At 36.3% G+C, this 17,772-nt stretch overlaps 1 protein-coding gene across 5 annotated transcripts in view; it reads left to right on the forward strand.

Moving 5' to 3' along the window:
* Nucleotides 1-17,772, forward strand: part of UTRN (utrophin) — a 356,268-nt gene that overhangs the window by 142,509 nt on the left and 195,987 nt on the right. For all 5 annotated transcript variants that reach the window (XM_085216963.1, XM_085216962.1, XM_085216960.1 and 2 more), the window contains 5 exons: nucleotides 453-658; nucleotides 1,822-1,939; nucleotides 5,408-5,613; nucleotides 6,884-7,038; nucleotides 11,454-11,643. In XM_085216963.1, the coding sequence (XP_085073089.1) occupies nucleotides 453-658; nucleotides 1,822-1,939; nucleotides 5,408-5,613; nucleotides 6,884-7,038; nucleotides 11,454-11,643 (875 nt within the window). The remainder of the gene's footprint in view (nucleotides 1-452; nucleotides 659-1,821; nucleotides 1,940-5,407; nucleotides 5,614-6,883; nucleotides 7,039-11,453; nucleotides 11,644-17,772) is intronic.

Raw genomic sequence — 17,772 nt, forward strand, 5'->3', positions numbered from 1 at the left:
TTGACTTACTTCTGCTTAAGTGGATTCTGAGTTAAGAATGGGAAAACCTTTCTGTCAAATAACACGGAAGTGAGAAAGGCAATTTCAGATTTTTACCTTAAATTAAATAATTGTTTAATATGCTTAGTGTACATCAAAGAGGGCTTAATTTCATTCTGTTAAAAAATAACGCTATTTTGTTTTTTTCTCATTTGTGTAGTATTATGGGTGATTCATGGGCCCTTTGCCGTGCAATGAGATAATTAATAGCTTCAAAACAATCGAAAAACCATAACGGTGACTTAGATTCTTGGGATTAAAAAGTCTCAAATGCAGATCTTGCTGTGTGGTTTTTTTTTTTTTTTAGATGCTGTTACCTATTCATAGAAACTACCAAAGGAAAAAAAAAATATATCCAAACTGTACGTGTAGCCATGATTCTTTTCTTTAATGAAAATACGAAACTCTTTCAGATGTCCAAAAGGTGGTGCTAGTATCTTCTTCATTGGAAATTCCTGTTCAGACACAACATGCTTTGGAACTTTCTGCACCTGCTGATCTGGATAAAACTACAACTGAGCTGGCTGAATGGCTGGTATTGATTGACCAGATGCTCAAGTCGAACATAGTCACCGTGGGAAATGCTGAAGATATCAACCGGACTATTGCACGAATGAAAGTATGTGTTTTAGTGAAGGCTGGTGGTTTGGAGAATTAGGAGACACTTCTAATTTCTTGACTAAACATATAGGCTAAAAATGTATTAAAAAAAAACAACAAAACAAAACCACTACCGTAAATGCTTAACCTGCAAATTACACTTCAAAAGCTGTTGATATTATGCTACTCTCACAGAACTATTTCCTGTTAATTCCTTGTCTCCCTTCACAAGCAAGATGTGAGATAGGCACTGCTATTTATTTATTTAATTAATTTAAACAAAACACATAGAGAAGAACTGCAGATGGTATCTTTAGTGATAATATATAGATAACTTATGCTGAAACCTTTGGAACAGCTTGAGTACTCCATCACTGGAGGGTGACCTGTATGATCCACTTAGTAGTGATTTTTTAAATGAATTTTGTTATATTGTAACTATTCTAAACTGATTTCCAGAGACATGTTAAAGAGATTATAGGCTTTAATGTAAATGGTTATGATGTAAATACTTTTCTGTTGATAGCTTATATTGTGCTGAGCTGTGACGAACATGGCAGCATTTGTGAGATGTATGCTGCCATTAAGGTTCGTTGCATTTGACTTGATATCAGTTAACATGAGTAACGGTATGTGTACAAGCTACAGGCTTAATGTTTCTATTCTGAGAACATCTAACTTCATTTGGTGTTTGATAGAATAAATGTGAAAATGCTATCTTTTAACTGTACAATGCATATGATATGAGGTGCTGGTACATAGCCATCGTTGAAAGAATTATCATGCTCCGTCTCTAGTTCATGCTGACTATTCTTCCGCCATACCCATCTCCCTGTAAATGTGTACATTTGCATTTGTGTCTATATAAAGATCAGAGCATGGTAAGGCAAAAATAAATTATGGAAGAGAGAAAAACATACTGGAAAATATTTCACAGTGACTGGTTGTAACTGTGATTTGTGCAGGTTAGCCTCCACATCTGTATTTTCACTTGTAATTCAGAATACTTTTGCATTTTAAAGCACTGCTATAATACTGTGACAGCTCAAGGGTTGTAAATAGCAGTGAAGCTGCCATCTGTCTCTGGAGACATAGATGCTTAGTCTTATGTATAAGTAATACAGATAATGTTAAGTAAATCCTGTTTTTTGTACCTAAAAATCATATCCTAATTCTCAACAGGTAACAAAGGCAGATTTGGACCAGCGGCACCCTCAGCTTGATTCTGTTTTTACATTGGCTCAAAATTTGAAAAATAAAACTTCCAGTTCAGACATTAGAACAGTGATTACAGAAAAATGTAAGTTCCTCTATTCTGTGTTTTTTAAATATAGTGTTTCCATGACGGTAAAATCTCCATCTCTTTCTCTTAAACTCTTGATTTTTAACCCAGCTGAAGTTGTCTTCCTTGAGTAAACTGAAAATTAGCATTTACATGGTTTCACTATAGAAGTCTAATGAAAATTCTTGGAAGAAGAATTGCTATTTATTTTGCTAACCTGCTGTATTGCTGGGATTTTAAAATAACTTATGAAAAACTTGAGTTACTTGACAGACACAGAGCCAGAGATAAGGATTTTATAAGTGTCACGGAGTTAACTAGATCAATCTATGTCCTTGACAGGGGGGCAGTAGGCCCCTGGGCCCCCCCAGCCCCACAAAATGGGAAGGGAAAAGGGATAGGGAGATGGGCTCAAGGAAGTAAGAAAAAACCAGCAGCAACGATCTATGGAGGAAAACTTACTTTACTAACTATGATATTGGAATACAAGATAACACAATATAATACAATCTGATTGAAATTGAGACTAATAAATAAGACAAGAGAGAGAGAGTTCCTGAGACCAAGTCAAACTAGAAAAGCTTGGAACAGCTAGGAAAGCACCCTCCAGCACCCACTGCAAGACAGTAAGAGACCGCCTCACCCAGAAGGGCCAGATCCCATGACTTCCGTAATGTATAGGGATAGGTGCCTGGAATTGGAGCATTAACACTTTAACTCGCAGTGCACTACATGATGTTATGATGCAGAATACTGAAAACCAAAAAATATAAAACCATGACAGTAAGGCTTTTTATTTGTTGATATAAAGGAGCTATTACTATATTTTTATTTTTGCTGATCCTACATTACACTGGACAATTGGTTTAAAAAAAAAAAAGCATGAATATATTGGCTTGGAAGACTAACTTTTGAAATTGTTGACTGAGAATTAGAGCTTTTAAGTCATTCGTGTGTGTACTTTAAATAAATACTTTGAAAATTTCTTTTACTTGTACTTACGGAAGGAAAACACAACTGACATGATTAGAAACTAGGGGATGTCATATTCTTTGAACTCCTGAGGCTTTGCCAGTTGCTAAGATTAGAAAATTAGTGCAGCAGGAAATACTGCAGTTAGCAGAAAAAAGAATCTATGAAGCAATGGAAAGATATATTTTGCCATCTTTTTCTGCAGAGTAGTTTGGTAGTAGAATGGTAGCTATTGTAGCTCAGTGGAGTCAATCAGTAAGGAGAGATTTGGTCATTTGCAAAGCATCCCTCACAAAACATAAAAGAGAATAATGAAATTGTATTTTGAAAACTGATGTTTAGTTTCCTGATAGCTTTTCTTACTAAAGATGGAAGCAGGGAAGCTATGTATGTTGCCACAAATGAAGCTTGCAGTAGATACCCTATGCATGTGAAGATTTTGCTACCTGTTATGAAACATGAAAAAAGTGAAATTTACATTTGTAAAGAAAAGTATGTTTCTGTGATAAGGGCTTTGTAGTAGTTTGCTCTTTTCTCAAGTGAAGAACAGAATTGCTTTGTACATCTCATTCTTTAAATGCTCAGGAGAATACACACTTGCAAATCTGCTAAGTGTCGTTAGATGAAGCCTAATTACTCAAATAGCTGGGAGCGCAGACGTAAAGTTTCTCTGGAACTTGCTTAGTAGTAACTGCCCACATGCAGGAAATTAAAAACAACATGTAATTGGGTTTTCTTTCCCAATTTTGAACCCACAGGCAGATCCTTGAGGCCACCAAGAATTTCATTGTCAGGGAGTGAAGGGAAAGGAAATACATCAATAGCAGATAATTTCATTAGGGTATCTTGAGTGGATAAAAGTTTCAATCCAGAGAGAGAGCAAGTTTAACCTGCCCATTCATAGGAAAAAATCTGTAACAGAAATTCAAGGCATATTCATTCATTAATAATATCTGTATAGAAACATCAAATATGTATCAATTTCAACCCACTTGCTGTTTAGATAGTTGTTTCACAGGGATGTTTTTCCTTCCAGCCTTGTGGGGAGAGCTTAAAATCATAGGAGACTTTTCTCTACAGTTTATTAGCCAGCGCACAGTGTTATACTCATTTTTCATTCCTGCTGTTTTTGCTTTTGTATATACATTTGCTGCTGTGGTTACTGAAGTTTTCTTCTGAGGTCTCATTCAATTCATTCAATGACCTACATCATGGCAGAAAATTATAGTCACTCTGGCGAAGGCACTTCACTGCCACAGTCCGAGAGCTCTGTGAAGCTGAACAGAATATTATTGGATGTATTTTAAAAGATAAGAGATCCTGCCAGGCAGATCAAGCAAAATGACTTTGGATGTTCATAAAAGATTTATAGAACAAAAACAAACAAAAAAACCCAAAATATCAAAACAACCTGCAAAGGATAAAGTTCACTTATGTGGTTTTTAGCTTAAACACATGCCTTGGCATTTTTTTGCTTCATGAAGGATTAAAGCAACTTGAGTATCAATTACATTGCTTTTCTAATAAAGTAAAATTACATACATTACTGGTAAGGTAATTACCTTGGCGTTGTTGCTTACTGCCAACCTGTTGCTGCTGAGAATACAGATGTTCTCAAGAAAGCCAGCGTAGGTGTTTTTTTTGCTTTTTCTCTTTTACATTTTTTTTTTCTTACTCTTCAGTTCAAATAATACAATGTGTTGCTACTGTCATGACAGGTAGTAGGGAAGACCTATTGTTAGCTCTACAGACTCTCAAGAAATATACCTTTTTTTATTGGTCTGTAAGTACAAAGAAAAAAGTATGATGCTGTTGGTTTCTTTCTGTCAGGCAGACTTACTACTTTCCCTGATGCTATTATTTTGCTCTAGGCTTCAGTCATGTTTTCTTTTTCATTCTTTGTTTATTAAAGGTTGAAGCTTGTTTATTGATTGTCTAAAGTAACTCTATTTATTGAGAGAGGAGATATTTGAAGGAAATGGGGCAAGATCAATAACTTCTCTGTTGTATAATCTACACAAGCCTCTAGAATCCTGTGGTGGAGTGAAAATACTAAAGCACATTGTTAGTGGAGTGCTTCTACCTTAGCCATAGTTGTTATGCAACTGCTACTAGACTGAGTTCACCACACACAGTGGTCAGTAAACCTTAGTTCACTTTTTAAGTGCAGAAAGGTGACTTGTTGTGGCACAGCGTTCACCCTGCCCTGGTGCTCCCTGGAAACTCTACTGGTAGCGGATCTATTGTGACATCTCTGCTGTGCAGCTGTGGCAGATTTACCTCCTGTGAATTTACCTGTATGCTGACCTGCTTAAACAAGATGCAGTCAAACCGCTACTTTTTGTTTACTTGCATGAATATATAAATTACTTGAGGAACTAAAATACAAAATATTGAAGTAACTGTATTTGCAAATGAGTACATTATTGCCTCTTGTCCTGAGGAGTAAGGGTAGTTAGGACTACTTGATTGGTTACCTTCTTTTCTTTTCTTTTTTTGCATTGTCCTCTCCAGTGGAAAAAGTAAAGAACCAATGGGATAACACCCAGCATGGTGTGGAGGTGCGGCAGCAGCAGCTGAAGTACATGCTGTCAGACAGCATACAGTGGGATGAGCAGAGGAAAGAAATGGAGCATCTCATGGAGCAGTGTGAGATCCGTCTGCGTATGCTTCAGCAGGCCCCAAAGGAGGTACTTGTCAAACAGATTTCAGATAACAAGGTAAGACCATCTGCAGTTGACTTTTCAGTCTGTGTAATGCTATTGGATTCGTTTGATATCTGAATGTAAGATTTAATTGTAAGGTTGATGTGGTGGTTCTGTGATTTTGGGCACTCTGTGTTCTAAATCACTTTTTTTCATCAGCCTTCCTGAGAATTACTTCTGAGAGAAAAACAGGTGGCATGAATACTTGTGTGCCTTTTTATAGGTGTGGCTAAAAGGAGCATAGTATAATCTGATAAATGATGCTACGCAAAAAGCCCTTGTATTGATAAAAGTTTTATCATAGAACCACAGCATGTAGCAGAAATCTATTAAAAATAGTAAATCCAGACATGGAAGAAGTTATTTAAAATTATCCCAAGTTTCACTTCTGATTGATACAAAGCATATTCATCTTATTTTTTCTCTCAATTCCATGTGATCTTTGTTGCTTTTTGTATCAGTGAACGTGCTGTGATAAATCAGTAAATCTGATGTCCTTCGTGATGGCTGTTTGAAAAAGGGCAGGCTGTAGGAGGCTCAGGGTAAGAACTAAAGAGATTAACGATTGAGGAGGGGCTCTTATCAGTGTGGAACTTAGAACAATCTTTAATAGACTTCGAAAAAATGTGTGTATGTATATAAACAGATATTCAGTGTAGGGATGTGGCTGGGTATGGAAGGAAGCAGAGAGTTTAGTAATGAGTATTTCTAACTGACCCCTAGCTATTTCAGTCAGCAGTAAATTTTTCTGTTCTTCATTGCCTTTCCTGCATGAGCAGAGAATTGGAAATGAGCTCTTAGGCCTACTTTTTTGCTTTCTCAAGTGAAATTAGACATGTGTCCAAGCACTGAGTATAGAGATAAAAAAAGGTACAACCGATTAATAAATAAATAATATATATATTTTATTTTATTCAAAACTCTGTAAGGGCTAAGTACGTTATATCGTGCCAGTTGTATCACTGTTAGCATAACTTAAATTTGTTCACGCTGCTAAAACCTAAAACTATATTTACTTCTGTTGCCAGTAAAACTACAGGAGAGTTTTGCTAGTTCTTGCTGGCTTTAGCAATTTAATTTTTCTCGCTTCTGTTTTGGTTCTTTGTTAGGATGCTTATTATTTAATAGATCTTCCTTTTAAAAGGAATTTTATTCCATAAAAGAATTATGCACATTCCTGGCTTTTTTAAGCATAAAAGAAGGTATTATAATGATAATTACATTATATGAAAAGCAGTCTGATTTTGATTTTGCTTTGATATCTTATTCTGAAATTCCTTTTTAGATGTTAATACACGATTTGCATAGGGGAGACATCACAGTAGCTGCGTTCAATGATCTTTCTAATAAACTTCTTCGAGAGTATCGTGAGGATGACACAAGGAGAGTGAAGGAGACCACTGACCAAATGAACACTTGCTGGGTCAATCTGAACCAAAGGTAGTTGGTTGCAAGGTTTCACTATATAACTTTCTGTTTTAAACTTGTATCTCATGTTTATCACTTACACCTATTTCAGTCTCTTCTCTGCAGGCTTGGCTTTACTGCAGCATTTAGCTCTGCTTTGGTAGTTTAATCAGGTGTAGTGAAGCTGAATTTTGATGATGGAAATTCCCCCACAGTTTACTATGGAAGGCTTCTGTATGACTTCCAATTCTTTGTTCAAAAATGATAACAATAAGTATTAAAAAAAAAAAAAAAAAAGTGAAAAAGGTGCTTCTCTCATGTTTGCTCTCCACTTTGCTTGTGGCTATTTTTTCTCTAAAGGTCTTTGAGCAATTCTTCCTGTTCTGTGATGTTGCTATGCTCTGTATATATGTAGTTTGTTACCGTGCTTCCTTTTTGTAAGGCTGAAATTATTCAGCTCTGCTTTCCAACGTGTTAATTTATTTAAGGCCTTTCATCAAATGGAAACTTTTCCTGAATGGGGCTGTACTTTGGGTTTTGGAATGTGATGTGTCTGACACTCCCAACAAGAAAGCATTTGATCTGTAGGAACTGAGATTTGAAGCTTCTTTGTATTCATCCTATTCATCATTTGCAAATAAGTCTTACAGACCAAATGCTGAACATATGATTGCATGTATTTTCCTATGCGTAATATTTTTTTGTGTATGCGAAGTAGTCTAATTGCTACAAAAGTCTTCAGCATTTTATGGGTAATTATCATAAGCCCAATGTCTGACTCAATACCAGCGTCTTTAAAAGACAATATACTTTGTGATTAGAAGGACGGAAGAGAGATCTGATCCTGTGTGTATGGGAATGGAGTAAATGACAACGAAAATCTGTATGTATGTAGGTGCACACAAAAAAGGGAAGCTGCTTTTTTTTAATTATTTTTTTTTTTAAATGACATGTGAGTTAATTGAGAACGAATCTTTCATAGTAAAGCTTCTACAGTTGAATGATATGTCCTGGGGAATAAGAGGAAGAGAACTTTACAGAGGTAAGCAGTTGGTTTCACAGGTAATTAAGGAAAGAAGAATGTAATGTCTTGTTATCCTTCCTTGGAGGAAAATGATATCTTTGTAGTTTTCTGCTTTTGATGTCAGAAAGAGTTTTATACAACTCGTTTCCTCGTTATTTCCATTGAGAGATAGATGCATAGAACCATTGAGAAATAGAACAGACAAAACTTTATATGGCTCATTCTGTGTGATCATTTGAGAGAGAATAAAGACTTGTTGATCTCTAAATGTTTTAGAGACATCTAAGATAGAGTTTTCAAACAACTAAAATATTTCATAATTGATCTATTGTGGGCATTTTCTTTTCATGGTTCTTCAGTTAAAATGTCCAGTAGACAGAGGCAAAGGAAAGACTTTTAGCATATGACGAAACTTCCGTAGCTTTTTACTTTGTGAACTAGGTTGTAGTGATGGGGTCACCTTTTGAAGTGACCCATTTTGACCGTTCGTTTGAACTGAGTCTGCATGTTTGTCTGCTTTTCCTCAGAGTAAACTAGTATCTTTTCCAAAAATGCTGTTAACTTCATCTGAAATAGGTCATGATGATTTCTGGGAATAGAGATGCAATTAGAGGTTGGCTAGAGAGCTCCTGGTTGGATTAGCACTGCCTGTAGGTTCCAGCTCTGTAGTAGCCTCATTCAAATTCAAACTTTGCAGTTTTGTCTAGAGCTAGCATAAAGCTACCCACCTATGTCAAAGCAGGTGATCAGAAAGAAGAGCTCCTGACTGGAAGCCTCTAATTATTTTTGAATCTGCTTAAAGTTTGGAATAGTAAACACCTTGTGTTCTATTGTGTGTAACTGAAGCTCCACAGTTATCACTTGGGCTGCTATGCTGCAGCCTTACAAAGATGAATGTCTGCTTTGTTTCTTAACTAGTGGCAGAATGTACAGGAGAACTCAGGAAACCAGTGGGTAGCCAGAGCATGGAGCTGCTCACTGTAACCCTGCGGAGCAGAGCAGAATTAAAAGGGGAGAGTGCAATAAGAGCACCTTTTCAGGCGAACGAAGGTTTTTATCTTTGCCTTTAAATGCAATAAACAAAAAATCTATTGAACCTTGGGCACTGAGGATGGCTTAATGTGACAGATCTCAGGACAGACAAAGATTGTTCCTGCAGTATGCATGTCCTATGGCTTCTATAAGCACAAACCTGTATTTATGGCATAATGCTTTAAAATACCATCTCTGGCTGTAGCTATGCCTGGAGGTTGCGGAAGGGGATCCTTATTAGCATTACCTGGAATAATCAGTCCTGAATGTCCTCAAGAGTGCTAGTGGTAAGGCTTGTCATGAAACACAAAGTTGAAGGAAAATAGTGGCATTAAGAGGCTGAAGCTTTCTCATGTTGACATTGTTTAAATTGACTATTCTGTCCGGTGGCTATTTATTTTTATTTCAGGATGAAGCTGTAGTTCTGTGTCATTCTGCTGCTTCAGTATTAGACTGTAGTTGCCATCTAAACTGTCTTAAATGTTCTTCCCTGATTTTCTTTTGATCGCATGCTTATACATTGCATATTTTTAGTGTAAATCTGAAAAAAAGAATTGTGTGGAATAGGGATCTGAAACAGTGCCATGAAAGCTTAAATGCTAGAGGTATGACTCTTTTTTTTCTTGGATATTGCTGATAGGATCTGCTTGAACATTCTCCACTACCACTGAATAAAGTAAAATTAGCAGCAGTTTTGTGGAATTCTGTGGGTTCTCTTTATATTTAATTCTTGCCTACTGGAAAGGCTGTCTTTTGGAGACTGATCTGATCATATTAGAATTCTTTGAGAATCTGAATAATCTTTTTGGCGTGGAGGAGAGGTTAATCTTCAATACAAAGTTCTCTATCAACTTCTCTTTTACATTTGAAGCCTTTACTAGAGTGAAATGAAAATATTTGGGTCTATTCTGTAGGACAGTTGTTCACTACTGCTGTATAGGTCATCATTAAAAGCTGCCATGTATTCTTAGATTTTTAATTGTAGATCTGTTAATTTATGCTTCTGGGTTGCATGCTTAACGCAAGGAATGATTTTCAGCTTTAATTCAAATATCATGACAGCATTGTTACTGTAATAGGATTTAATTCTTCACTTTAATTTCAATCAAGCAGAAAGTTTGAGAAATTAGGACTTTGGGCTGAAGATTACATTCTTCAATGAATCTTATTAGATACAAAGTTCAAGTTGTCTTAGTTCCCATCTAGTACATCAGTACTTAGGCTTAGAAATCTGGGTCACTTGGTGTTTTATCCTCTAGGGCTTTTCTCTTTCTTTGAAGGTCACCTTTATTATCAGTCTGTTCTTCTTGCTGTCACTCCTGTTCTTCCACCTTTGGCCTTAACCCCCCCTGCTAGGGAAGAAAATCCCTGCAGAGTGAGAGGCGTTTGAAGTCAGAGCTTATAAGTGGTTTCACTTTACACTTTCCCTCACAGTTCCATGGTGTGCTCTAATTTTTGAGCTGATGCTTGTTATTTTTTGTTGACTATATGCTGGTCAAACATTTAGTCATCCCTAGCATGCTATTTATTCTCTCTTTTTTTTTTTTTTTTTTTTTTTTTTTTTGTCAAGAGGAGGCAAAGCATGCCAAAGCTTTATTCCTGAGTGAAGGCTTCGTATCATGCTACTCATTTGCCAGTAGTCAAAACTTGGGGAGGCACAAAGTCAGGAACAATCCGTAGGATCTCATTTTGAATAAAGCAATTATTAACAAGTGGCGTAAGGTCTATCCTCCAAATATTAGGGTTGTAACTCTATCTTACTGCAGGTTGTTTCTAGAAAATTCTATTGTTTATGCTGGTATATTCTTGGACTATATTCTGATTCTGCCAGTTGTCTTTTCTTTAAACATGTTGAGTATGGGCTGACTGTTACTACTGTAACGTATTACTCTGAGTGATAGAGCCCACGGTCTTTTTTACCAGAAAGAATCAGGTATTTGACTTTTCACGCTTCCAGAGTTTAATTTTGCAGTAGATACAAATTAGGGGAAATGTTTCTGCTCACTGTAGAAGAAAAAAATTGCCCCAAATTCTCAGTGTTTCTACTCCATGTCATTTTTGTTGAAGAGAAGCATTCACACATTATGCATATGGGAATGACCTCTGCCGTTAAGAGTAGCATAAGCCTGTGATGATAATGCTCAAAAAGAAGATACCTCTGATTCTTCCACATGCATTCTTTAAAAGCACTGTAAAATACATAAGTTTGGAACATCTGTTGATAACTAAAAATATAATAATCAGAGAAACAGTGGTATAAACAATGATAAAACAAGCTGATACAGATGTATAGTTTCTTAATAAAGAGAAGTTTCAGATTATCTTTTAGAAGTTTCATTATCATATGTGTACTACTGAAGGAATGTTTTGATGCTTGCTGTCTTGTTTTCAGAGCTGTTGATAGGCAGAATATCTTGGAGACAGAGCTGAAGACAGTACAGACCTCATGCAAGGATCTGGAAAGCTTCCTCAAGTGGCTTCAAGAGGCAGAGACAACAGTTAATGTTCTTGCAGATGCTGCTCGGCGTGAGAACACAGCTCAGGACAGTGCCTGTGTAAGGGAACTCAGAAAACAGATGCAGGTGAGAAACTGCTGGTTATTGTGCTTTCCCTCAGTGGCAAATATTATAAAGGAAATCTAGTTTAACCCACAGGAGAGTGGAGATTTACAGCCTATTGGAATGTACTTAAAAATAGTATCTTAGAAGTCAAGGATGAGAAGGAAGCAGATATATTCCCTAAAATGTGTGTTTTATGGATATCTATTTCACTTAGTGCTCTTAAGCCTCTTTGTATGTTGGCTGTATTCAGGAAGAGTAGGAAGGAGGGACAGAACCTGGGTTCAGTTTTCATTAAGGGTACAATGTATTGATGGGAGAACAGGACTGTTTCTTAAAATGTATGCGTTTGGGCCTGTGGCAGGACAAAGCTGAGCATCACTGTATTTTGTCTTTCTGTTCTGCATGCATTTCCTTTGTTGTCCTGTTTAACAGATTTGAATGCTTTCATGTGTCGTAATTCTCCTGAATCTTTTAATATATATTTTTTCCTTCAATGAATTTACTTTATTTAGTGTAGTTATTTTGATATGCACAAAGCTGGGAAGCTACATCAGCTCTCAAATCCTGTGCTCTGTGCTCTGAGTTTGGAGCCATATATTCTGTGGCCTTAATTAATGGTGTTTGGACAACAAGATTCTGCTATTAGTAGGGCTCTAATCTGAACATATCTGTGTTGAATTTAAGTGAAACGAGGCAATTTGAATTATCTGATAACAAATTACTCACTGTGATTAGAAAAAAAATAATGATATATTGTGGTGTTTTGTGCCTGTGGAAGATGACATTGTCAGTCAGTGATGTTTCTGTGATTATGGTCAGTCAGGTAACTCATCTGTAGAGATGTGTTTCTCTGATAACAAGGAAAAGCTGTTATTTTGCAGTTTACCACTGCTGGCTATATGCTGTTGTGAAGCATCTTGGTAAGGGAAGATTGTTTGCTTCTTCATTGTTCTTCAGTTTGATTAAAACTGCTTGAGTAATGCTATTTGAGGGGAGAATTGCTGGGCAAAACTTCCAGCTATGTGGGGAGGTCTATAATGAACTCTTTATCACATCCATTGTCCTGCCTTGTAACCATAGCCTCTGAGAAGGGAGATGTAATGCTGGGTGTGACCTCCCCTTGTATGGTATTCCTTGAGCTGAAATTATCTGTCTTGTTCCTATGACTGCTTGCTCCTATACACTGTGTAGATGCAGTATAATTGTTTGAGTTACCTATTGCTTTATGTAATATTTTCAGCTACCAAAGTATTGATAAATATAGGTGAAATATATGCTAAAAACAGACAAAATATGATAGATTATTTTTTCTTAGTGTGCATCGTATATTTTCAAAATAAGATTATCTGTGTTGGGCAAGGGAGATGGAACTGTCTTCTATTGCATTTCAGGACTAACTTGTTAGGCTGCAGCTCAGATCACTCTGCACAGGACTCAGTGATAATGGGCACTGTTGAAACCTTCTTCTGACTTCCACTGCAACATCTGAGGTTAGGAATAGTACCATAAAAATAACTTTGAGCAAGGCAGAAGGTAGTGATTTTTTTAATTAATTATTGTTTTTTTAAGAGTTGAATTTTGCAGTTATAGTGTTAGTCTTTTTATTTATTTCCCATGATCAAAATATAGCAGAAGGCTTTCCTTTCAGGTTGCTGCTGGAACCAGTCTGTGTCAATCACTGTATCCAATATGTTTAGTAGCCACCTGAAAAAGGTTTAAACCTAATTTGAAGCAAGATGCAGAAAGTGAACTAAGAAACAGAATTAACTCTGGGACAACAGGGATATGAAGACCTGTGCCTACAGACGTATAAGTGTTCAGAATAACTTTGTCCTGTTTTATTGTAAATGGACTGTATTTGGTCTCATTATTAGAGTCAGAATGGTATTTTAGCTGACAAGGGAAAAAAAAAAAAGCAAAACTGTAAGAAGAGGGCAAGTGTAAGCTGTGGACATTGTTTTATGTAGAAGATATTTGAGCTCCTGCACACTTATTTCTGAATGTTTCGATGTTTCTGGACCTGTCCTGCTGCATATGTTACTTCCAAAAAAATTTATTGGCAGTGTTATCAGTTAATGATGCTAGGCTGGAGCTGTACTTGTGGTAGGGGAGAGTAGGTGTAAACCAGAAGCAAGAGAGTACAGGGGAATAGTTTAATTGAGTGGTGGAGATGATGGGAGAAAAAGACAAATTTGAGGTGGAAGATACAGGTAGTAAGATTTCTAAATATGGGATGGGAACAGTTTTTCAATCTGTCCTGTATGAAGAACGCTGCGCCTGGCACTCATCCTCGTAGCTGCAAAGTGCCTAAGAAGAGACATGCCAGCATATAAATCACCAAAATCTAAACTGTGAAGTATCTAGAATCACAGAAACTTGTCAGAGTTAATGCTAACTTTAGCTGGTGACTCTGTACAGTCCTGAGTGATGTGCTTGAAATGTGTGCATATGTTCATATGGTAATATATATGTTAAATAATATGATTGCTTGTTTAGGGTCTTCAAATTCCAAATCTAGATAGAAGTATGGTACACTTTGAAATGTGATATGCCCTGATTTTACTGTAACATGAAATAAAAGCATTTATCTTAGGTGAATTACATTTAGATCTGAATTACATTTAGATTACATTTAGATTACATTATTCAACTGAAGCTGAAGATAAGAATTAGCATGTTTTTTTGTATTGTATGATGTGTTTAGTTCTTCCCATGAAAGAAGTGGTTTACGTGTTCTGTAAAGTGATCTATGTTGTCAAATATGTTAATTTTTAATTTTTATATTTTTTAGTATTTTTCATTCCATAGTTCCCTGGTCTTCCTGTCTGTCAGGAAGGACTAATGTTATAGATCTGTAAGCAGCCTCAAGAAAAGGGAAAGATGATAAAAACCCCAGGTGGAGAATACACATAATAACTTCTTGTTTTTCTTGATACCTGTTGGCATAACTTACTCTGGAAGAGACATTTTCATTAACTGAATTTTTGGTTTTATTTTAGAGTGTGTATCAGACTTGATATTTCCTTTATTTGCCTATTTGGATCTTGTTTGGTATATGTCAATATACTTCATTAATTTGTGATGTATACTTCATTCCTGATGGAACTATACTTTTTAGATGGACTTGAGAAGACTATATCAGTTTTCCCTGATACTAAATTATCTAATCTGTGTTGAGACAGTCATCTGCTGTTTACTCCTTGTTCTACCACCTATAGCATTGATGATGGCCTCCCTGAATGTTTGCTACAGCAGTCCCTATAATACAGATTGAACTAGATTGAACATAACACCTTTGGAAGGAATGAGAAATAGCTGTCTCTGGTAATGTGGCACTGCCATACTTAGGTGTACATTGGCTGTATTGCATTGGGAGTGCCTTGCTAACTCTTCCATGGTTTTGAATGTCCTACTGTCACCTGTAGATTACTTAAATAATTCTACTTTGTCATGGGACAAAGTAGAACATGATGTTAGCTCTTTGGATTCAGTGATGGCTAGGAAATGAGTGGTGGCACAACTGTATACTTTCACTTTGCCAAAATCCTTGTTTCTTATCCTAATAAGTCATTAAGGGAAAGGCTTAAATTGGAATGGTTTTTAGGAGCCGTTTCCTAGTTTCTGTTGTGAGTGAGAATCCTTTGAGATCACTTTGACTAAATTAGCTTTGAGTTTTTTAGCAAAGGGGCAGAACTACCCCCTGTAGTTTTTCCTTTTGTATTTGATAATCTGGTTTTAAGAAGCACCCATGTGATTTATTAGTCTTTAGCATGTAGCTGATACAATTAGAGCAGGTATCCCTCTGCTTCTCTCTGAAGATTTATAACACAGTCTGTTATTCACTCACTACAGCTCTGCCAGAGCTGCGTTCAGTCTGAGAGCGAGAGCATCCTTTGCCAGAGTGAGGGAGCAAAAGCTCAGTCTGCCGATTGAAAGCAGCTACTGAGCGAGAGCATCCGTAGTGACACACTGGAGCTGTCTTCCCAAAGGAATTTTTTTCTTGTTTCTGCAGCTTTCGTGCTTAAATTAATAATCTTTCCTGGCTATTTAGTGTACTCTTAAACGGTGGCAGATACTCGCCTGCTCAACAACTTCATTTACTATCTGCACAGGCAGAGCAGAAGAATACTGGTTAGACAAATCTCTGAAGATTTTTTTTTTTTTTTTTCATCTTGTCGTTAATTTGAGAGAGAAACTTATGCTATATCAGCCTGCTTTGCCTTTGAAGCCTGTAAAGCCTGTAGCTCTCAGAAGCAATCCTGGAAGAGAGCATGCTCAGAAAGCTGGCAAATCATTGTCCAGTGACCGGGAGGAAATGATAGTTGCTCTTCATTTATAATGCAAATTCTGAGGTGTCTTCAGAAGTGTGGCAAACTTAAAATGATGGCTGTGGTGAGAACATCTCTGCAGAAAGTTGTGGTATTGTTGCATCGTTTACAAAGGATGGCAGTTTCTTCTCCACGTTATCAGAAGCTGTGTAAGGTAAGAAATGCAAGATCTGAATCCAGAGAATATCTAATGCTAACTTTTATCTTTTTTGGGTTTTTTTGTTTTTGTTTTTGTTTTTTTGAGAGAAAAAGAAAAAAGAACAGGACAGATGTGAAAAGTATCTTAGCTATATAGTATATTTTAAAGCCTGTTCATGTGCATGTTTTGTTGGAAGAATGATTAAAAATAAGTGCTTTTCAATTAAGAATATATTCCAAAAAAATAAGTGCTATATTATTTACCATTTAAGTGTCTGGAAGGAAAGCATTACTATTCAGTTACGTTCTGTAACATACATGCTGCCACATCTGCTTTTCCAGAGAAGTTGGTGAATTCTTGATAAATGCAGCAATTTAACTCCTAGATACCCATTATGTAGAACTGCATTACATAATAAAACCCAGTGATTTTGGTTTTGAGTTTAATTAACTTTTAGTCAGGAATAAGTTCAGCAGACTAATATGCAGCAATTTTCACATCACTTGCCAGCATTTACTGAGTTCTTTCAGAAATTAGAAAAAAAAGAAAAAGAAAAAAGTTGCATAAAAAGCATGTTGACACAGACTGCCACTCATATTGGCATTTTTGTGTTAACAGTTTTGGTGGCTGATTGTTTCAGTTTCCACCAAAAGTATTTCACTGTTTAATTGTTTTTTGCACAGATGCAGTAGTTGGGACTTTCAATATTGTGGTAGCAGTGTAAGATATCTAGTAAATGAAGCTTTTTAAGCAGGTTTATCATTGATCAGATTAAATTATTTGTTTTTAAGATACGCAAAGTTGATAAGCTAGTAACACCGCTGTGTTAGTTCCTGTGTGGAGTGGTCAAACTGTGGTGTACTATTGGACTTAAATGCAAAGGTCCTGCTCCGTAACTTTGGTTAAATATAAAATTGGAGAGATCTTCAGCTGTGTACTGACATAAACCATACATACATTAAGTCTTTCTGCCTGCCTTTCAAATTGATTTTTATTCTCACTGCTTGTGATGCTTTCACAAAAAACCTCAGGCAGCGTTAAAGCGCTCCTAAGTTTGTGTACAAGCAGAGGACCAAAGTGTGTGTGACCATGCTCAGAAGCCTGATTCTCATTCCAAGCAAAGCTACTACAACTCATGCTTGCTAAAACACATTTTATGAGCAACGTGCATTAAGAGAAATACAAAAATCTCATACAATAAAAAAGATCTCACCTTCAGGATCAAACTTGAAAGAAAGGAAAGAATGTAACGTGATATTTGTTGCATGATGGTCAAGTTTGTAGTATATGGGGAAAACCAAATCACTTTCATATGGGCCTTTCAATGTGCTTTTGTTTACAGGGCTTTAGAGTTGCATCTTCATTATGAAGAATGATGGTAGTTTGTGTACACATGAGCTATTTTAACAAGCATGCTTCGTTTATTTGTCTTTGTCAATTCTATCATTGAAGAGCTCTGGTTGCTTTTGTGAATAACACGAATCTTTTCCTAGTGTGAAGGCATGGATTTTGGTTAGCTTTTAATAAAGACTGCAGAAGTGCTTTAAACTTGTTTAGACACATTTTTGTATATGAACTTGTTTATAGCATCAAACAAGAACTATTTAATGATTCTTGCAGTAATCATTATTTGCTAATTGGAGTGATAACCTAGTAAATTGTTAGAGACCAAATTGGATGAGT

Source organism: Meleagris gallopavo, chromosome 2 (genome assembly GCF_905368555.1).
Source record: "Meleagris gallopavo chromosome 2, MGAL_WU_HG_1.1, whole genome shotgun sequence".
In the NCBI taxonomy this organism is placed as follows: Eukaryota; Metazoa; Chordata; class Aves; order Galliformes; family Phasianidae; genus Meleagris; species Meleagris gallopavo.